The sequence below is a fragment of the Mustelus asterias genome, chromosome 15 (assembly GCF_964213995.1).
Source record: "Mustelus asterias chromosome 15, sMusAst1.hap1.1, whole genome shotgun sequence".
Classification (NCBI taxonomy): domain Eukaryota; kingdom Metazoa; phylum Chordata; class Chondrichthyes; order Carcharhiniformes; family Triakidae; genus Mustelus; species Mustelus asterias.
This window is the reverse complement of record NC_135815.1, coordinates 9,154,879-9,177,261: the sequence shown is the minus strand read 5'-3', so window position 1 is coordinate 9,177,261 and position 22,383 is coordinate 9,154,879. Positions and strand designations below refer to the sequence as shown.

The 22,383-nt window shown below is 45.4% G+C and overlaps 1 protein-coding gene across 2 annotated transcripts in view; it reads right to left on the bottom strand.

The window, feature by feature from the left end:
* Window positions 1-6,961: 6,961 nt before the first annotated feature.
* ints9 (integrator complex subunit 9) overlaps window positions 6,962-22,383 on the bottom strand; it is a 46,985-nt gene continuing 31,563 nt past the window's right edge. For both annotated transcript variants that reach the window (XM_078229462.1, XM_078229463.1), the window contains exons 10-17: window positions 21,212-21,392; window positions 19,850-19,910; window positions 17,384-17,555; window positions 17,018-17,142; window positions 15,396-15,563; window positions 14,229-14,327; window positions 12,599-12,736; window positions 6,962-8,297 (exon numbers count right to left, since the gene is read on the bottom strand). In XM_078229462.1, coding sequence (XP_078085588.1) covers window positions 8,121-8,297; window positions 12,599-12,736; window positions 14,229-14,327; window positions 15,396-15,563; window positions 17,018-17,142; window positions 17,384-17,555; window positions 19,850-19,910; window positions 21,212-21,392 — 1,121 coding nt within the window. In that variant the 3' untranslated portion in view covers window positions 6,962-8,120. The remainder of the gene's footprint in view (window positions 8,298-12,598; window positions 12,737-14,228; window positions 14,328-15,395; window positions 15,564-17,017; window positions 17,143-17,383; window positions 17,556-19,849; window positions 19,911-21,211; window positions 21,393-22,383) is intronic.

Sequence of the window (22,383 nt, the reverse complement as noted above, 5' to 3'; positions counted from 1 at the left end):
ATATCAGTTCCAGCATAGTAGATTTTCATTCCCCAATAAATGTATATATTTTTTGGAGCTTATTATAAGGAACATCAGTCACCGAGAAGTGCGGCTCCCGATATTACCATTTCTAGCTTTAAGACTTATCAAACGTGTCTGGCTCAGAGTCACTGGCCTTGCTGTTTCTGCCTTGCCCTATTGCCACAACGATTTGCTGCCATCTAATGGATGCTAAGGGCCATCTACTAAATGCAGCAACCCAACGATTGAGTCCACTTCTGTATAATCAGTTGCTGTTTCAATAATCACAACTATAATGGCATCACAATTAGATCTGGACCAATAGAAGTGCACCAATCGCTTTCTAACCTGCAGGCCCAACTCTTCTAACACAGACCTGTCTGTGTCCTGACGTGCATCAAAACCTGCTCTCCCACCTGCCCTGTGCTCACTGACCCACACTGTGTCCTGGTCAAGGTTTAAAATTCTCATCCTCTTTTGCAAGTTCCTCCATTGCCTCGCCCTTCCCTCTCTTTAATTTCCTAACTTTCTCCCCTGTAATGTCCTACAACACTTTTGAGATATCTGTGCTCTAATTCTAGACTCTCGAACATCCCAATTCTAAGTGTTCTACCGTTGGTGGCCATGCCTGGCCCCTCTCTACCTTACTTTCCTCCTTTAAGACACTCCTTAAAACATAAAGTACTTGGTCATCTGCCCTAATATTTTCTTTGGTGGCTCAGTGTCATATCTTGATTGTGTCCCTGTAAAGCACCTGGAATATTTTCTTATATTAACAGTGCAAGTTGTTGTAAATTCAGGTTATTAAGGAATACATGGGACTTTCCCATCTCCAACACACTGAATCAACACAATGATGGAAGGAAAGGATGTCTCACAGCTATAATGCCCTTTTCAACTATCTACCTCTTTCAATAATTACTGGAAATCTGAAACAAACAACAAAGGAAGAAAACTGGGCTTAACCAGGTGAAGTTTAACAACACCAGGTTGAAGTCCAACAGGTTTATTTGGTAGCAAAAGCCACAAGCTTTCGGAGCCTTAAGCCCCTTCTTCAGGTGAGTGGGAATTCTGTTTACAAACAGGGCATATAAAGACACAAACTCAATTTACAGAATAATGGTTGGAATGCGAATACTTACAGATAATCAAGTGTTTAAGTTACAAACAATGTGAGTGGAGAGAGCATTAAGACAGGTTAAAGAGATGTGTATTGTCTCCAGACAGGACAGCCAGTGAGACTCTGCAGGTCCAGGCAAGCTGTGGGGAATACAGATAGTGTGACATGAACCCAATATCCCGGTTGAGGCCCTCCTAATGTGTGCGGAACTTGGCTATCAGTTTCTGCTCAGTGACTCGGCACCGTCGTGTGTCGTGAAGGCCGCCTTGGAGAACGCTTACCCAAATATCAGAGGCCGAATGCCCGTAACCGCAATAGTTTGTGAACAGAATTCCCACTCACCTGAAGAAGGGGCTTAAGGCTCCGAAAGCTTGTGTGGCTTTTGCTACCAAATAAACCTGTTGGACTTTAACCTGGTGTTGTTAAACTTCTTACTGTGTTTACCCCAGTCCAACGCCAGCGTCTCCACATCATGACTTAACCAGGTGAGCATAGCGGAATCAATCACACTCCCACCATCAACCATGTAGATGAGGGAGAGGCATTGAAGGGTAATTAAGTTATTACTTGATTTATTAACTTTAGATAACAGAGACACTGTACAACAATCCCTCAGAAGAGCACATAATTAAGTTCAGGGTTCACGTAGGTCAAATTGCACAAGGACTATTGGGCGAGGAAAGTGGTGAGAGGATGTCCCCTGTATTAGAAAATTACTGCTGCTGAAACTTCAGTGCCTCAAATCTAGAAAACTTCCCGTAGAAGGTGAATGATCAACATTAGTGGTGTAAAATAAACAAGGTTTTCAAATAGTCACTTGGTAGCACAGAACTTGAGTACTGTTGAAAAAAAAGAGATATGCTGTGAAGCTTTTCATCTTACACTCATCAGGACAAATTCACAAGAATACAAAATATAAAGAGAATTATTTATACAGCATGAGAAGAGGATGCTGATTAGTTGGCAAGTTGACTCTGATTGGTGGAGACATTGTAATGTAGAATGCACCAGGGAACAGTTAACTGCCAAGCTTTTGTTTAAATTCAAACCAGGCAGGTCCACTCTAATTGGTCAAGGCATTGTCAGGGGGAATGAATCAGGGAATGGCTGTCCTCCAAGATTTTGTTGGAGTTGAAAAATGTGCAATGTGTTGACATGCTCCTTCTGTCTGCAAAGGGCAATGTCCTGTTGTAAATGTATGCACTCCTAGACTTCTTAAAAAAAAAAATTAGATTATTTTGGTCCCATCGTCAAAAACATGGAAAATGACTGCTTCTTTTCCCAGCCCACAAATTACTCACTACGTCACGTGTGTCCTTTACAGTTTAAATTGATACAGTGATACAGATTGGAAATGGGAAGTTGTCTTGTGAAAGAAGCATGGTAACTGGCTCTTTTTCATTGTGTGGTGTATTGGCATTCCCATACGTCTGTGAATCACAGAATCCCTACAGTGAAGGAGGCCATTTGGCCCATCAAGCCTGCACCGACAACAATCCCACCCAAGCCCTACCCCTGAAACCCCATGTATTTACCCTGATTAGAGGCACTAAAGCATGGCCAATTAAGCTAACCTGCACATCTTTGGATTGTGGGAGGAAACCGGAGCACCCGGAGGAAACCCACACAGGCACGGGGATGTGTTTGAATGATTATTAATGATTAACACTTTAAAGAATGTCTTTTTGTAGCCAAACATTAAAAACTTGATTCAAGTTTATTTGCAGTAACTTCTTATGCATACTGTATTTTGGTATAATATTCCTTAAGAATGCCACATTGGTAAATAATAAGAATTCAAAATACTTACACTATTAAGTGTAGAAAAGTAGGTAAAAAGAAAAAGATTAGTGAAGACAAATGTAGGTCCCTTACAAGTCTGAAAGATCAAGGAATAGAGGGCTATGGAGGAGTGGCACAGAAAAGGAGCCGAGGCTGGCATAGATCAGCCATGGTCGTATTGAATGGTGGAGCAGGCATGAAGGGCCTGGTGGCCCACTCCTGCTTCTGTTTCTTGTGTTCTTGCGTTGAAACAGGAGAATTGATAATGGGGAACAAGCAAATGGCAGAGCAATTAGACAATTACTTTAGTTCTGTCTTCACAGAAGACGCAAATAATGTCCCAGAAATGTTAGGGAAACAAGGATCCAGTGAGAATTAAGAATGGAAGAAAATCAGTATCATCATAGTATCCCTGCCTACCAAATAAACCTGTTGGACTTTAACCTGGTGTTGTGAGACTTCTTACTGTACAGAAGGAGGCCATTCAGCCCATCAGGTCTGTACTGACTTTATTGGAGTTAAAAAAAAAATAGTGCTGGAGAAATCACTGGGACTGCTGATAAATCCCCAGGCACTCTGGATGCTGCTGGAATGCTTGTGTTTTCCATTGGATGTTCTGTGGACAACATGTATGTGGGCAACACGTATGTGGGGCACCGCAAGACATGATCCTTCATCAAATGATTTCCAGTCATTGCTTTATAAAATATACATCGCAGATAAAGTTGTCTGAAATATCGGCTGGGAGATATTTGCAGTCTGCTGATAGAGAAAGGATCTTGATCAATGAGCCGCTATTCACAGAATATATCACACATCAAGAATTTTAAGTTTAATGTCATAGAAAATGTGCATTTATATAAAGCCTTTGCAACCAAATAACGTCCCAAAGCAGTTTGCAGACAATTAAGTACTTTTGAAGTATAGTCACTGTCGGATACTTAGCAGCCTATTTAAACACAGTAAACTCCCACAAACAGTAATGTGATAATGTCCAGATGATGTATTTTTGCTGGTGTTGAGGGAATCATTATGGGTCACATCACCATGGAGAACTCCCTGGCTCCTTTACTAAACAGTGCCCCTGGATCCAACTGAAAAGGCTGATAGGGTCTTGGTTTAATGTTTCATCAAAGAGACAGTGTGGCATTCCCTCAGTACAGCACTGGAGTGTCAGCCTGCATTCTTTCTGCTGAAGACTTTGGCGTGGGACTTGAACCCACAACTTTCTGACTCAGGGGACAAGAGCAACCTCAATTCAGTCACATCTGACATTGGCATTGTCATCAATTGATTAACACCACCCCTTAGATCATAGCTATTATCAAGCCTTGAGGCTACAGTGAAAGTATCAACTCACAGACTTCATAATTGCAGTTATATCATCGTCTGTTCATGCCTGTCCTTGAATGGGGGATTAAGGACTGATCTAACTGAGATTACCTGGTAGTTAAAATGAGTGCTGTTATGGTAGATACAAAGAGAGAGAGAAAAAGAGAGAGAGAGAGAGGAGGAGGGAGAGGGGGAGAGAGAGAGAGAAAGAAAGAGAGCGAGGGAGAAAGAGAGAAAAAAAAAGAAAAAGAGAAAAAAGAGAAAAAGGGAGAGAGAGAGAGAGAAAAAGGGAGAGAGAGAGAGAAAAAGGGAGAGAGAGAGAGAAAAGAGAGAGAGAGAAAAAGGGAGAGAGAGAGAGAGAAAAAGGGAGAGAGAGAGAGAGAAAAGAGAGAGAGAGAGAGAAAAGAGAGAGAGAGAGAGAAAAAGGGAGAGAGAGAGAAAAAGGGAGAGAGAGAGAAAAAGGGAGAGAGAGAGAAAAAGGGAGAGAGAGAGAAAAAGGGAGAGAGAGAGAAAAAGGGAGAGAGAGAGAGAGAAAAAGGGAGAGAGAGAGAGAGAAAAAGGGAGAGAGAGAGAGAAAAAGGGGGAGAGAGAGAGAAAAAGGGAGAGAGAGAGAAAAAGGGAGAGAGAGAGAAAAAGGGAGAGAGAGAGAGAGAAAAAGGGAGAGAGAGAGAGAGAAAAAGGGAGAGAGAGAGAGAGAAAAAGGGAGAGAGAGAGAGAAAAAGGGAGAGAGAGAGAAAAAGGGAGAGAGAGAGAGAGAAAAAGGGAGAGAGAGAGAGAGAGAAAAAGGGAGAGAGAGAGAGAGAGAGAAAAAGGGAGAGAGAGAGAGAGAAAAAGGGAGAGAGAGAGAGAAAAAGGGAGAGAGAGAGAGAAAAAGGGAGAGAGAGAGAGAGAGAAAAAGGGAGAGAGAGAGAGAGAAAAAGGGGGAGAGAGAAAGAGAAAAAGGGAGAGAGAGAGAGAGAAAAAGGGAGAGAGAGAGAGAGAAAAAGGGAGAGAGAGAGAGAAAAAGGGAGAGAGAGAGAAAAAGGGAGAGAGAGAGAGAGAAAAAGGGAGAGAGAGAGAGAGAGAAAAAGGGAGAGAGAGAGAGAGAGAGAAAAAGGGAGAGAGAGAGAGAGAAAAAGGGAGAGAGAGAGAGAAAAAGGGAGAGAGAGAGAGAGAGAAAAAGGGAGAGAGAGAGAGAGAGAAAAAGGGAGAGAGAGAGAGAGAAAAAGGGGGAGAGAGAAAGAGAAAAAGGGAGAGAGAGAGAGAGAAAAAGGGAGAGAGAGAGAGAGAAAAAGGGAGAGAGAGAGAGAGAAAAAGGGAGAGAGAGAGAAAAAGGGAGAGAGAGAGAGAGAAAAAGGGAGAGAGAGAGAGAGAAAAAGGGAGAGAGAGAGAGAGAAAAAGGGAGAGAGAGAGAGAGAAAAAGGGAGAGAGAGAGAGAGAAAAAGGAGAGAGAGAGAGAGAGAGAAAAAGGGAGAGAGAGAGAGAGAAAAAGGGAGAGAGAGAGAGAAAAAGGGAGAGAGAGAGAGAGAGAAAAAGGGAGAGAGAGAGAGAGAGAAAAAGGGAGAGAGAGAGAGAGAAAAAGGGGGAGAGAGAAAGAGAAAAAGGGAGAGAGAGAGAGAGAAAAAGGGAGAGAGAGAGAGAGAAAAAGGGAGAGAGAGAGAGAGAAAAAGGGAGAGAGAGAGAAAAAGGGAGAGAGAGAAAAAGGAGAGAGAGAGAGAAAAAGGGAGAGAGAGAAAGAAAAAGGGAGAGAGAGAGAAAGAAAAAGGGAGAGAGAGAGAAAAAGGGAGAGAGAGAGAGAAAAAGGGAGAGAGAGAGAAAAAGGGAGAGAGAGAGAGAAAAAGGGAGAGAGAGAGAGAAAGGGAGAGAGAGAAAAAGGGAGAGAGAGAGAGAGAAAAAGGGAGAGAGAGAGAGAAAAGGGAGAGAGAGAGAGAAAAAGGGAGAGAGAGAGAGAAAAAGGGAGAGAGAGAGAGAAAAAGGGAGAGAGAGAGAAAAAGGGAGAGAGAAAAAGGGAGAGAAAAAGGGAGAGAGAAAAAAAGGGAGAAAAAAAAGGGAGAGAGAGAAAAAAGGGAGAGAGAGAAAAAAGGGAGAGAGAGAAAAAAAGGGAGCGAGAGAAAAAAAGGGAGCGAGAGAAAAAAAGGGAGAGAGAGAAAAAAAGGGAGAGAGAGAAAAAAAGGGAGAGAAAAAAAGAGAAAAAAAGAGAGAAAAAAAGAGAAAAAAGAGAAAAAAGGGAGAGAGAGAGAGAAAAAAGGGAGAGAGAGAGAGAAAAAAGGGAGAGAGAGAGAAAAAAAAGGGAGAGAGAGAAAAAAGGGAGAGAGAAAAAAAGAAAAAAAGGGAGAGAAAAAGGGAGAGAGAGAAAAAAGAGAGAGAAAAAAGGGAGAGAGAGAGAACAAGGGAGAGAGAGAGAACAAGGGAGAGAGAGAGAAAACAAGGGAGAGAGAGAGAACAAGGGAGAGAGAGAGAACAAGGCAGAGAGAGAGAACAAGGGAGAGAGAGAGAACAAGGGAGAGAGAGAGAACAAGGGAGAGAGAGAGAACAAGGGAGAGAGAGAGAACAAGGGAGAGAGAGAGAACAAGGGAGAGAGAGAGAACAAGGGAGAGAGAGAGAACAAGGGAGAGAGAGAGAACAAGGGAGAGAGAGAGAACAAGGGAGAGAGAGAGAACAAGGGAGAGAGAGAGAACAAGGGAGAGAGAGAGAACAAGGGAGAGAGAGAGAAAAAGGGAGAGAGAGAGAAAAAGGGAGAGAGAGAGAAAAAGGGAGAGAGAGAGAAAAAGGGAGAGAGAGAGAAAAAGGGAGAGAGAGAGAAAAAGGGAGAGAGAGAGAAAAAGGGAGAGAGAGAGAAAAAGGGAGAGAGAGAAAAAGGGAGAGAGAGAAAAAGGGAGAGAGAGAGAAAAAGGGAGAGAGAGAGAAAAAGGGAGAGAGAGAGAGAGAGAGAAAAAGGGAGAGAGAGAGAGAGAAAAAGGGAGAGAGAGAGAGAAAAAGGGAGAGAGAGAGAGAGAGAAAAAGGGAGCGAGAGAGAGAGAAAAAGGGAGAGAGAGAGAGAGAAAAAGGGAGAGAGAGAAAAAGGGGGAGAGAGAGAGAAAAAGGGGGAGAGAGAGAGAAAAAGGGGGAGAGAGAGAGAAAAAGGGGGAGAGAGAGAGAAAAAGGGAGAGAGAGAGAGAAAAAGGGAGAGAGAGAGAGAGAAAAAGGGAGAGAGAGAAAGAAAAAGGGAGAGAGAGAAAGAAAAAGGGAGAGAGAAAAAGGGAGAGAGAGAAAAAGGGAGAGAGAGAGAGAAAAAGGGAGAGAGAGAGAGAGAAAAGGGAGAGAGAGAGAGAGAAAAAGGGAGAGAGAGAGAGAGAAAAAGGGAGAGAGAGAGAAAAAGGGAGAGAGAGAGAGAAAGGGAGAGAGAGAGAGAAAGGGAGAGAGAGAGAGAGGGAGAGAGAGAGAAAGGGAGAGAGAAAGAAAGAAAGGAAAGGAGAGAGAGAGAGATAAAAAGGGAGAGAGAGAGAGAGAAATAAACTACTTTCCTGATGGGGGAGTTCAGAACAAAGACAAATATAACATCCAAATTAGAGCTAGACCTCGCTCTGTTCACCGAGTGAAAAATACGCGCTTTCTGACATCAGCCAAATGAAAGTCTGGAACTCTCTCTCAAAAAGTTGCTGATCCTGGCGCGGGGGCGGGGATTAAAAATTAAAATTTAATTAAAATTGTTAAAACTGAGATTGATTAGTGGTTGAAGGTCTCACCAAATGAAGTTCAGATACTGAACACCAATGATCTAAATGAATGGTGAAAGAGGTTCAAGGGGCTGCACGGCCGACTCCTCTTCCTAAAACAGGGCACAACGACGGGTTTATATTGTGCTTCGATCAGCCAGTCCCAAATCCAGAAGCCACTAATCTGCGTCACAACAGGTCAGAACCTCTCACAGCTTCTGCAGAAATTTAAGGACCAAGTCTCGGAGTTTGGTGCGCAGCGGCTCATTGTTGTCGCAAATGATGTGCGTGGAATCTTCCTCGATTTGAACCAGTGTGTCTTCAGACTGAAGGTGGACAATGTGTCCCTCTGGCGTGTCCTCAACCTTCACATCTGTGATGCCATGCTGCGAAGAAACAAGGGAACAATGAACCGAGGGACTGAGGAGAGTGTATCCAGCTGCTCCTCAGCTAAAATGCTATTAAAAAAAATAGAAAAGCACTAGCAGTAGCGTGGCACATTCCTTTGGGAATATCAAAGTATTGTGTCACAGAGTGGGGAAATAGGGATCAGGTTCCCTGCTAGTCACTCTGCTTCCTCCCTCGGGATCAAACTACTTGCCGGCACACTCACAAATCATTAAGATTGGTCACAGGCGGGATGAGAGAAATGATGAGAAAAAAATATACTTCCAAAAAAAAACTGTATTCGTTACAGAGCCAGACAAACACCCACAATGGAATATGGGTGAGCAAGATAGGAAAGGAAACATCTGTAAGGAGAGCAAAGAGCTGATGTTTCGAATCCAGATGACCCTTTGTCAAAGCTGGACTCGAAACGTCAGCTCTTTTCTCTCCTTACAGATGCTGCCAGACCTGCTGAGATTCTCCAGCATTTTCTCTTTTGGTTTCAGATTCTAGCATCCCGCAGTGATTTGCTTTGATTAAGACAGGAAAGGGGCTCCCTTCAGTCAATGTGTTTGGATAGGGACTTCACATCCTCACCATCCCACAACCTTGCCCCGCCTCCGACTCTGGCGAGTCCTACACATTTGAGGGAACCCACAATACATACAGACGCAAATCAGGCCATAGAATCAGTGAAAGGTTGGAGACGTTTGTGTTGGTACGCAAACAGTGTGTCATTTTGGAGACAGTTTTAACCTGAAGAAATGCCTTCTTCATCAACGTGGAGCTGGGGGAGGAAAGGGTGTTTTAATCGGGCATGGAGAAAACGAAATGGTCTCACTACAGTTAGGATCAGTAAGAAGTCTCCCAACAGCAGGTTAAAGTCCAACAGGTTTATTCTGCTCCTTCATCAGGTGAGTCTACGCTCTGAAAGCTCGTGATTCCAAATAAACCTGTTGGATTTTAACCTGGTGTTGTGAGACTTCTTACTGAGTCCACCCCAGTCCAACGCCGGCAACTCCATGTTACAGTTAGGATAGCAGTCCTTTGGTCACAATAACGCAATTTATCAACCGCAGAATGTCAGGGTTACCGTCACAGTGAAGGTACCATTATTATCAAGCCTCAAAGAACAAAGAACAAAGAACAGTACAGCACAGGAAACAGGCCCTTCGGCCCTCCAAGCCTGTGCCGCTCCTTGGTCCAACTAGACCAATCGTTTGTATCCCTCCATTCCCAGACTGCTCATGTGACTATCCAGGTAAGTCTTAAACGATGTCAGCGTGCCTGCCTCCACCACCCTACTTGGCAGCGCATTCCAGGCCCCCACCACTCTCTGTGTAAAAAACATCCCTCTGATATCTAAGTTATACTTCGCCCCTCTCACCTTGAGCCCGTGACCCCTCGTGATCGTCACCTCCAACCTGGGAAAAAGCTTCCCACTGTTCACCCTATCTATACCCTTCATAATCTTGTACACCTCTATTAGATCTCCCCTCATTCTCCGTCTTTCCAGGGAGAACAACCCCAGTTTACCCAATCTCTCCTCATAGCTAAGACCCTCCATACCAGGCAATATCCTGGTAAACCTTCTCTGCACTCTCTCTAACACCTCCATGTCCTTCTGGTAGTGCGGCGACCAGAACTGGACGCAGTACTCCAAATGTGGCCTAACCAGCGTTCTATACAGCTGCATCATCAGGCTCCAGCGTTTATACTCTATACCCCGTCCTATAAAGGCAAGCATACCATATGCCTTCTTCACCACTTTCTCCACCTGTGTTGCCACCTTCAAGGATTTGTGGACTTGCACACCTAGGTCCCTCTGTGTTCCTACACTCCTGATGACTCTGCCATTTATTGTATAACTCCTCCCTACATTATTTCTCCCAAAATGCATCACTTCGCATTTATCCAGATTAAACTCCATCTGCCACCTCTCCGCCCAATTTTCCAGCCTATCTATATCCTGCTGTATTGCCCGACAATGCCCTTCGCTATCCGCAAGTCCAGCCATCTTCGTGTCATCTGCAAACTTGCTGATTGCACCAGTTACACCTTCTTCCAAATCATTTATATATATCACAAATAGCAGAGGCCCCAGTACAGAGCCCTGCGGAACACCACTGGTCACAGACCTCCAGCTGGAAAAAGACCCTTCGACCACTACCCTCTGTCTCCTATGGCCAAGCCACTTCTCCTTGTATCCCATGAGCCTTAACCTTCTTAACCAACCTGCCATGTGGGACTTTGTCAAATGCCTTACTGAAATCCATATAGACGACATCCACGGCCCTTCCTTCATCAACCGTTTTTGTCACTTCCTCAAAAAACTCCACCAAATTTGTAAGGCACGACCTCCCTCTTACAAAACCATGCTGTCTGTCACTAACTAGTTCCGTTCTAAATGCACATACATCCTGTCTTTAAGAATCCTCTCCAACAACTTCCCTACCACGGACGTCAAGCTCACCGGCCTATAATTTCCTGGGTTATCCCTGCTACCCTTCTTAAACAACGGGACCACATTTGCTATCCTCCAATCCTCAGGGACCTCACCCGTGTCCAAAGAAGCGACAAAGATTTCCGTCAGAGGCCCAGCAATTTCATCTCTCGTCTCCCTGAGCAGTCGAGGATAGATGCCATCAGGCCCTGGGGCTTTGTCAGTTTTAATGTTCCCTAAAAAACCTAACACTTCCTCTCTTGTAATGGAGGTTTTCTCTAACGGGTCAACACCTCCCTCCGAGACACTCCCAGTTAACACGCCCCTCTCCTTCGTGAATACCGATGCAAAGTATTCATTTCGGATCTCCCCTATTCCCTTGGGTTCTAAGCATAATTCCCCTCCTTTGTCCCTGAGAGGTCCGATTTTCTCCCTGACAACTCTTTTGTTCCTAACGTATGAATAGAATGCCTTAAGAATCTCCTTAATCCTGCCTGCCAAGAACATCTCGTGACCTCTTTTTGCCCTTCTAACTCCCCGTTTGAGTTCTTTCCTACTCTCTCTGTATTCCTCCAGAGCTCCATCTGTTTTCAGTTGCCTGGACTTAACGTACGCCTCCCTTTTCATTTTAGTCAGATCCTCAATTTCCCTGGTTATCCACGGCTCTCGAATCCTACCTTTCCTATCTTTCCTTTTTACAGGCACATGCCTATCCTGCAGCCTTATCAATAGTTCCTTAAAAGACTCCCACATGCCAGACGCAGACTTACCCTCGAACATCCTCTCCCAATCAACATACACCAATTCCTGCCTAATCCGGCTATAGTTAGCCTTCTCCCAATTTAGCACCCTGCCTGTAGGACAGCACTCATCCTTGTCCATTACTATCCTAAAGTTAACAGAGTTGTGGTCACTATTTGCCACATGTTCCCCTACCGAAACTTTGACAACCTGACCGGGCTCATTTCCCAGAACTAGGTCCAGTATAGCCCCTTCTCTAGTCGGGCTATCTACATACTGTTTCAAAGAACCTTCCAGTACGCATTTTACAAATTCCTCCCCGTCCGGACCCCCAGCTCTAAGCACTTTCCAGTCTGTGCCAGGGAAATTAAAGTCCCCCACTACAACAACCCTATTTTTTCTGCACCTATCCAGAATCTCCTGACATATCCTTTCCTCCACTTCCCGTGGGCTGTTGGGTGGTCTGTAGTACACCCCCAGCATAGTGACTGCACCCTTCCTGTTTCTGAGTTCCACCCACAGCGACTCAGTACATGACCCCTCCAAGTTGTCTACCCTCTGCACCGCGGTAATATGCTCCTTAACTAATATCACTACTCCCCCACCTTTTTTAGCCCCTCCTCTGTCTCGCCTAAAACACTTATACCCCGGTTTTAGTTTTACAGTCACAACTTTGGAAGATTCTATGCCTCCACAATGTTAATTGACAAGATGCATTTATAGATTCTGTTCCAAAGAATCATATTGGACTCGAGATGTTAACTCTTGGCTCTCTACAAATACTGTCAGACCTGCCAAGTTTCTCCAGCATTTTCTGTTTCCATTGCCTTACACGGCACCCTTACATACTGAAACGTCCCAAGGCGCGTAACAGAAGCATAATAGACAAATGTGACTCCGAGCTGTCTGAGCAGATAGTAGGACAGGTGATTAAAAGCTCGAGATAGGTTTTAAGCGGTGATTTGAAGGAGAGAGGAGCTGGAAAGGCACGAGGAAGGAATCTCCCTCCGGGTTTGGGGCCTTGGCAGCTGAAGGCAGGGTCAGCAGTGATTGAGCTGTGGCCTTGGGAAAGCAGAGGAGGCCAGAGTTGTTTCAGAGAGCGCTGCAGATAGTCACCTTCTCTAGGCTCTGTACAAACTGTTCGATGGTGATTGAACCGCACAGCAGTGGTTTGGGAGGTTTGAACTCTGGAGAATCGTCATTTACCCGCTTCCTCTTCTTGCCAGTTTGCTGTTGTATTGACTTTGGGAGCGACTGGAAAGGAGAAGATTGGAATATTAAAATGCATTTAATAAGAACATAAAGGTGCAAGCAAGAGCCACCCAACATTTCACCCCATTGTCTTAACAAACGGTGTACAATGATGGATACCAATCAAATTACTCAATCTCAAGAAATTTGGAGCAGCACAGTGGCACAGTGGTTAGCACTGCCGCTTCAAGCGCCAGGGACCCAGGTTCAATTCCCGCCTTGGGCCATTGTCTGTGTGGAGTTTGCACATTCTTCCCATGTCTGCGTGGGTTTCCTCCGGGTGTTCCAGTTTCCTCCCACACTCCAAAGAGTGCAGGTTAGGGGGATTGGCCATGCTAAATTGCCCCTTAATGTCAGGGGGATTAGCAGGGTAAATGCATGGGGTTATGAGCATAGGGCTTGGGTGGGATTGTGGTCGGTGCAGACACGATGGGCCGAATGGCCTTCTTCCGCACTGTATGATCCCATGAAATCAGCCACAGAATTAAGCAACATCTCTTCAGAATTAAATAGACTTCAGAAGGCAATCCCTGGGAGAACTGACTACTTCAATAATTACAGTAGGCAGGTCCAACTCATTCCCATTGATAATTCACTAATGAAGCATGGCTAATTAATGGAAAGAGATGAGACAGCGGGAGAAAGAAACAAAGAATAAATGAACAAACTTGCAATTTTCGTTAGGACATCCCAAAGTAATTGCAGCCAATACATTTATTTGAAGTTGGAGTTATAATGTGGGGAAACACAAGAGTCTAATTTGTGCACAGCAAGCTCCCGCAAACAGTAATAAGATGAATGACGAGATTGCCCGTGTTAACAATGCTGGTTGAATATAAATATTTAGTGAACACCCTGCTCTTCTTTCATAGAATCACATGCAGAAGGAGGCCATTCATCCCATCGAGTCCACATTGACTCTCCAACAGAACATCTTACCAGGCCCACACCCTGCCCCCGCCCAGTAACCCCACGCATTTACCTTGCTATTCCCCAGAGCCGGCAATCTTGGGACACTAAGGGACAATTTACCATGGCCAATCCACCTAACCCGCACATCTTTGGACTGTGGGAGGAAACCGGAGCACCCGGAGGAAACCCACACAGACACGAGGAGAACATGCAAACTTCGCACAGACAGTGACCCAAGGCCGGAATCAAACCCGCCTGCCTGGTGCTGTGAGGCAGCAGTGCTAACCACTGTGCCACCCCAAGTAGTGCCCTGGGAACTTGTATGACTGCCAGTAATCATACCTTGTGCCAGCTTTATAAAGTGCAATTGAGCAGCAATACTTAGCGGCAGTTGTCCATGTTCTGAGTTTCTGGTTTGGGGGAGGCAGGGGGGGAGGGGGGTGGTAGAGAGGGGGGAAGGAGGGTAAAGGAGATGGCATACTAACCTGTGGTGCTCCCATGCGCTGGCATCATTTATTTAACTAAATCAGGTGGGCATTCGTCAACGCTGCTGGACTAGTGAACTTCTCTCTATGTGACTTACCTGTAGTACATGCTTGTTGTCTTTGGTCTGTAGTACTGCAGACACAGTTGCCATGGAGATGCCAGGTTTGATCTCGGAAGGCACAAGGGATTCGGCAAGCTGTAAAACAGTGATGATGGGAGAGGAATTAGAACACGGGAGCAAGGAAAGGAAAACCATGCATTCACATAGCACCTTTTACAGCCACCATAAAGTCTCTTTGCAGCCAACAATGTACTTTTTATTTAAGATGTGTAGTCACTGTTGTGATGGCAATATGGCAGCCAGCGTGTACACAGCAAGCTCCACAAAGAGCAGTGAGATAGTTACCAGGTCACCCGCTACAGTGAAGTTGGCTGGGGGCTAAATAGTGGCCAGGACAGCAGGGAAAACCCTCCCTTACTCTTCCTCAAAATAATGCCACAGGACCTGAAGATGGCAGATGGGACTCGGCTTAGAATTTCACTGAGAGACGCCACCTCTGAGAGTGCAGAACTTTTCTTTCTTGTTACATGTGCAAAACTTGGAAAGTAAAGCGTGGTTAAAACACACTCCAAACGTTTGTTAACCCAGCATTGGGAACTGAGCATTTAGTCCATTCTGCACAATGAACCTTCAAGTGCCACCAGTTTGGAGTGGCAATATGTTGGCTTTCCTCTCCCCACGGTAAAGAGTCTGATCTCAGCCATTCTATCTTTAGCTTTTTTAGTTTATTTATTAGTGTCACAAGTAGGCTGCATTAACACTGCATTGAAGCTACTGTGGAAATCCCCTAGTGGCCAGACTCCGGCACCTGTTCGGGTACACTGCGGGAGAATTTAGCATGGCCAATGCACCCAACTAGTCTTTCGGTTTGTGGGAGGAAACCAGGGCATCCGGAGGAAACCCACGCAGACACAGGGAGGACGTGCAGACTCTGCACAGACAGAGACCCAAGCCGGGAATCAAACCTGGGTCCCCGGCATTGTGAAGCAGCAGTGTTAACTACTCTGCCACTGTGCTTCTTGAACGTTTCAAGTCGTGGCTGCCATCCAGTCTTCAATACAAAGGGGAGTCCAGGCTCATCCTTGCATGCGGAAAGGTGTTAAGTTTGAAAAGGGGTGAAGGAGAGGGGAAAAAAATGAAACAAACACACTTTTAAAAAATGCATAACACCATCAAGAGATTAATAAACCGCCACACACTTACATCAGGCATGAGCTCAATCTTCTCATAGCGCCTTTTGAAGGGGAGGGTCAGTACTTCAGCCCTCCGGTAGGCCATTGGTGGGGGCTGGCAGTCAATCATCAGGTCTGTGCGGTGTGATTGGGCGGGTGGAGGTTGGGTATATTGCTCCGGACACACAACATGCAATGGCTGGAAAGGCAAGATGGGGAAAGAGGGGGAAAAAAATTAACATTCCACAGATCATTCTCACGCCCTGAGATTCACCGACAATAAGGGTGCGAGGGGGAAGATAGAGGAGCCATCTCGTCTCTCCTGAGCCTGGTTGATCTTCACATTTCCACAAGCTTTAGCATGAAAAAATACAGAGAACAGAGTTGCAACTTCCCTCTGTAGGCAAATCAATGTCAAACAACTCTTACCTGATCTTTCATGGTCTCAGAATCATAGAATCCCTACAGTGCAGAAGGAGGCCATTTGGCCCATCGGGTCTGCACCGAACCTCCAGCAGATCATTCCACACAAACCCTAACCCTGTAACCCCATGTATTTACCCCACTCAGCCCCCTAACCAGGGGCACCAAGGGGCAATTTAGCATGGCCAATCAACCTAAGCTGCACATCTTTGGACTGAACGGCAAGGTGGTATCTGTGCTGGTAATCACACACTTGGCTCATTCGGATATTGCTGTTTTTGCAAAGTGAGTGTTGGTGTACTGGACTAGCCAGCAAGGGTGGCACGGTGGCACAATGGTTAGCACTGCTGCCTCTCAGCGCCAGCGACCCGGGTTCAATTCCAGCCTCAGGTGACTGTCTGTGTGGAGTTTGCACGTTCTCTCTGTGCCCGTGCGGGTTTCCTCCGGGTGCTGCATTTTCCACCCACAGTCCAAAGATGTGCGGGTTAGGTTGATTGGCCATGATAAATAGACCCTAGTGTCAGGGGATTAGCAGGGTAAACATGTGGGGTTACGGGAATAGGGCCTGGTGCGATTGTTGTCAGTGCAGCCTCCATGGGCCTAATGGCCTCCTTCTGCACTGTAGGATTCTATGATTCTAAGGTTGGCGGGAGAGAAAGGGAACAGTTGGATGAGCAAGATAGGACCGAGTTGCTTTCTTTGTCTGCATCTGTCTTGTAAATGGTATCCATGATGTGGAGATGCCGGTGTTGGACTGGGGTAAGCACAGTAAGAAGTCTCACAACACCAGGTTAAAGTCCAACAGGTTTATTTGGAATCACGAGCTTTCGGAGCGCTGCTCCGTCATCAATACTTACCCGATGAAGGAGCAGCGCTCTGAAAGTTCGTGATTCCAAATAAACCTGTTGGACTTTAACCTGGTGTTGTGAGACTTCTTATTCTGTTTTGAAAACTGAAGGAAATCCTGCAGTTGGCAATTTATCGGGCAACTTTCCAAACTTTTTGAGTCAGCAAAGTGAACAGAATGTGCAATATCTTTGGCTTTGTAAACTGCATCATATCTGGATTTGTGAAACATCCATCTGAAATCTAAACCGAACGGCAACAATAAATAATCAACCCATTTCGCTGGGAAGACCACCCTCATTGTCTGAGGCTTTCTGCTCACTCTTAACCCAAAAGACATCCAGAACAAGATCAGCCACCCACCCCAGCAATCACCCATCATACCTGAACCTCCTTCAATAACTTGGAAACTTGAATGAAGTTTAATCGCGTATCGATTGGACAGTAAACGCATTTCATAGCCAGTGGCTGGTATGGTGCCAAAGCATCTAGGTAGGAGAAATCTGGTTCTGAAAGGAAAATTAGATGCATCAGTGTACAATGACTATTAATTTAAAAGGCAGATTTGCTTACACTCAGGATGTTAGTGATGGAAACAGAGCTGTTCTGTATTTTTGTACATGGGATTATTTACATGTGTCAGAGAGGTCAGACAAGGCCTCAGTTTAACACCTCACAGGAAAGATGGATGACGCTACCCCTCACAACCCGTCTCCCAGCTCCCTTTTCGATTGGCAATGGCTCAGTTACCTGTGAAAATGATGGTGTTGAGGCTGGATTTGCCCCACAGCTCCAGGAAATGGACGACGTCTCCATAGCGCAGAGATGGGTGGCCCGTGAATACCACACACGGCTGCTTGAAGTCATTGCTGAATTCCCCGTGGATACTGGGGTAGTGCTTCAATTTATTGGTCAAAATTAGCTGGAGACAAGAAAATAAGACCAGGTAAGAAGAAAGCAAAGAACACGATTAACAGTGCTGTGTGGCTTCAATGGGTTCAGCACAATAAATACAGCCTCCTCTACTCCCCCTCTTGGACTAAAAGAATGGGCATTTGATTTGTTCCCACGTTCTGCACAAGACTGGGCGGCACGGTAGCACAGTGGTTAGCACTGCTGCTTCACAGCTCCAGGGACCTGGGTTCGAATCCCGGCTCGGGTCGCTGTCTGTGTGGAGTTTGCACATTCTCCCCGTGTCTGCGTGGGTTTCCTCCGGGTGCTCTGGTTTCCTCCCACACTCCAAAGATGTGCGGGCTAGGTTGATTGGCCATTCTAAATTGCCCCTTAGTGTCCCGGGATGCATAGGTTAGAGGGGTTAGTGGGTAAATATGTAGGGATTTGTGGATAGGACCTGGGTGGGATTGTGGTCAGTGCAGACTCGATGGGCCGAATGGCCTCTTTCTGCACTGTAGGATTCTATGAAGACAATAGGCTGGAGATTCTCTATTGTTCCCTCTCTGACGGGAAAGTGCTTAGTTTGGTCTTCTGCTAAGTGATTGCCCGCAACCAAGTGGTGGGAAGTGTGTGAGGGAGGGCATATTTCAAGGTTTTGTGGGGCAGAATCATTAGAACTCACTTATAGCATCACGTTACAATTCTCAGACCACTGCATTGCAAATCTTAAATTTATTAAAAGGCAGAATCAGATTTTTGACAGACAAGGAAGTCAAAAGCTATGGGGGGGGTTTGCTGGCAGGCTCGAAGGGCTGAATGGCGCATTCCTTCTCCTAACTCCTATGTTCACCAAGGCATTTTAATAGCTGCCTTAGCCCTGGAAAGCATATTGACCACTCTCCTCACCCCATTTAATTAACAAATCGGCACAGCTGCTCGTTATTTACATTAATAAATACACAATAATATCACATTCAAAGCGTCATTAAAGGTAACTTTCATAGGTAAATAGAGTTGAAAGGTGGACTGCTTTTCCACTGTGTCGGTAACATGCAGAAATACAGGCGGCACGGTAGCACAGTGGTTAGCACTGCTGCTTCACAGCTCCAGGGACCTGGGTTCGAATCCCGGCTCGGGTCACTGTCTGTGTGGAGTTTGCACATTAGAGCAGAACATAGAACAGTACAGCACAGAACAGGCCCTTCGGCCCACGATGTTGTGCCGAGCTTTATCTGAAACCAAGATCAAGCTATCCCACTCCCTATCATCCTGGTGTGCTCCATGTGCCTATCCAATAACCGCTTAAATGTTCCTAAAGTAGCTGACTCCACTATCACTGCAGGCAGTCCATTCCACACCCCAACCACTCTCTGCGTAAAGAACCTACCTCTGATATCCTTCCTATATCTCCCACCATGAATCCTATAGTTATGCCCCCTTGTAATAGCTCCATCCACCCGAGGAAATAGTCTTTGAACGTTCACTCTATCTATCCCCTTCATCATTTTATAAACCTCTATTAAGTCTCCCCTCAGCCTCCTCCGCTCCAGAGAGAATAGCCCTAGCTCCCTCAACCTTTCCCCATAAGACCTACCCTCCAAACCAGGCAGCACCCTGGTAAATCTCCTCTGCACTCTTTCCAGCGCTTCCACATCCTTCTTATAGTGAGGTGACCAGAACTGCACACAATATTCCAAATGTGGTCTCACCAAGGTCCTGTACAGTTGCAGCATAACCCCACGGCTCTTAAACTCCAACCCCCTGTTAATAAAAGCTAACACACTATAGGCCTTCTTCACAGCTCTATCCACTTGAGTGGCAACCTTCAGAGATCTGTGGATATGGACCCCAAGATCTCTCTGTTCCTCCACAGTCTTCAGAACCCTACCTTTGACCCTGTAGTCCACATTTAAATTAGACCTACCAAAATGAATCACCTCACATTTATCAGGGTTAAACTCCATTTGCCATTTTTCAGCCCATTCTCCTAGTGTCTGTGTGGGTTTCCTCCGGGTGCTCCGGTTTCCTCCCACAGTCCAAAGATGTGCGGGTTAGGTTGATTGGCCGTGCTAAAAATTGCCCTTAATGTCCTGAGATGCGTAGGTTAGGGGGATTAGTGGGTAAATATGTAGGGATATGGGGATAGGGTTTGGGTGGGATTGTGATCGGCGCAGACTCGATGGGCCAAATGGCCTCTTTCTGCACTGTAGGGTTTCTCGGAATACTACAGAAACATCGATCCTAAAGCTAGTCATGTGCTGCATAATTCTATGTTTACCAAATGGCCAGATGCCTCAAAAGTTCTTCCAGCTGTTCCCTTACCTCTGCGTGTGGGAATGGCGGCTCTGGCAGATAGACCTTTGACTGTTTATTGTGGCAAAGCCTTAAGTGGAAGAGGGTAGGGAGGAAAAAAAGTGAAACCAGTAAGCATTCAGAGATTGTCATAACGAGAAAATGTCACCAAACAGTAAGCTGGAGTAAAGAAGTCTTGCTGCAGTTGTATAGAAACTTAAAAGACCACAACTGGAGTATTGTCCACAGTATTGGTCTCCTTACTCAAGATAGGGTATACTTACTTACAGCTAGTGCACCAAAGGTTCACCAGACTGATCCCTGGGATAGCAGCATTGCCCTATGTGGAGGAATTGTGGAGTTTGGGTCTATATTCTCTAGCGTTTAGAACAGGTGATCGCTGTGAAGTATAGAAAATTCTTGCAGGGCTCAACAGGGGAGATGCAGAAAGGATGTTTCCCTGGGCTGGTGGAGTCTATAACCAGGGGACATAGTGTCAGAATAAGAGGCAAGCCATTTAGGATTTCTTAATTCAGAGGTGGTTAATCTTTGGAATTCCCTACCCAGGACAGAGATCAATAGATTTCTCGATATTAAAGAAATCAAAGGATGTGGGAATAGTGTGGGAGTTGAGGGAGATTAGCCATGATCTAATTAGCTGAATGGTGAAGCAGGCTAGAGGGGCTGAATGGCCTATACCTGCTCCTATGTTCCTAAATTGGGGAGGCGATAGCCTGGTGGTATTATCGCTAGAATCCGGAAACTCAGCTAATGTTCTGGGGACCCAGGTTCAAATCCCATCACGGCAGGTGTGGAATTTGAATTCAATAAAAAAAATCTGGAATTAAGAATCTACTGATCATCATGAAACCATTGTCAATTATCAGAAAAACCCATCTGGTTCATTTTATGTCCGTTAGAGAAGGAAATCTGCTGCCCTTACCTGGTCTGGCCTACATGTGACTCCAGAGCCACAGCAATGTGGTTGACTCTCAACTATCTGTGGGCAACTAGGGATGGGCAATAAATGCTGGCCAGCCAGCGATGCCCATGTCCCACAAATGAAATTTAAAAAATTAAAATGGCAAATTGAAGTATTAAAATATCTAAATAGCTTATACATACAAATATGGATGCAGTTGTGTTTGTGATTGCTTTACCAGGCTGTTAACCCAGCAGTTTGAGCTGATAATTCAGCAAATGGTGTTCAAATCCCACCTTGGCAATGTGAGAATTTGAATTTGGTTAAAAACAAAACTGGAAATAAAAGTCTCTCTTTCGGCCTGGATTATAGCTGGGAAGAAAATGTAAAAATAAGAATAAAATTCTCTCTTTGTAACGTCAATGAACTGAGTGCCCAGTTCATTAAATGCAGGATTCTCACACACTTACCACTCTGCAAAGATTTGGGAGAACTCCAGCGAGCTGTTGGCTACAGGGGAAATGAAGTAGAACGGGATACTGGAAAGCCCAGCGGAGTCGATGTACTGATACAGACATTCCAGCAAGTCGTAAATGACGCCCGAGGGATAGCACGGAACCAGGACATTCCCACCACTTCGGACGGTCACGGCTGAGGGTGGAAAAAAATCCACATGGAGGTATTACAAAGAGAAAGATGCCTTTTGTCACAGAGCAAAGTTCGTTAACTCAGCTGCACGTATATACAGCAATCTTAAAATCTGGAGAAGTGGATTTAGAGGGCGGCAGACAAAGCTCTTTAGATTTTTAAAAAATTTGTTTGGCCTTTTTTTAAAAAAACGTTAAGTGTTTTCCCCCCCCCTCCCTGTGTCCATCAGGTTTGGGAACACCGTCACCATCAAGAACGCTGAAGTTAAATATTAGAGTAAAGAGTCTCAAAATACCAGGTTAAAGTCCAACAGGTTTATTTGGTATCACGAGCTATACATGCCCCGTTTATGAACCCAACTCTCTACTCACCTGATGAAGGAGCAGCGCTCCGAAAGCTCGTGCTTCCAAATAAACCTGTTGGACTTTAACCTGGTCTTGTGAGACTTCTTACTGTGCCCACCCCAGTCCAACTCCGGCATCTCCGTATCTTAAATATTAGAGCCAGATGCACAATAAAAATCCCTCCTCTGCCTTAAACAATGTATCTTTGCGCCAGTTTTGGAATTGCACCATAGGCAACATTGAGTGCGAGACTTCTGTATCTCAAACCAGTCTCCTTCACTCACTCGCCTGGTCTGTCAGGTCAGTTTGAGGGATTTTGCACGGATGGTTGTCCATCAGAGGACTTTGGAACTTTCTTCCACACGATCAGCGGCCTTTCCTTTTTGCTCTTTTCCCCATTCCCCTTACGTTTCTAAAGTTCTCCCAGTTCCGGTGAAAGATCATCAACCTCTTGGAAATGCTAACTCTGTTTCTCTCTCTTCCGCAGATGCTGCCTGAGCTCCTGAACATTCCCAGCGCTTTCTGTCTTGATTCCAGACTTCCGGCATTTGCCATCTTTTCCTCTCGCACCAACAGAGCCGTCAGTTTGGACTGGAGATGAGAGGAAAGTCCACTGACCCAATCTACCAATCCAGCCCAACTGTGAAAAT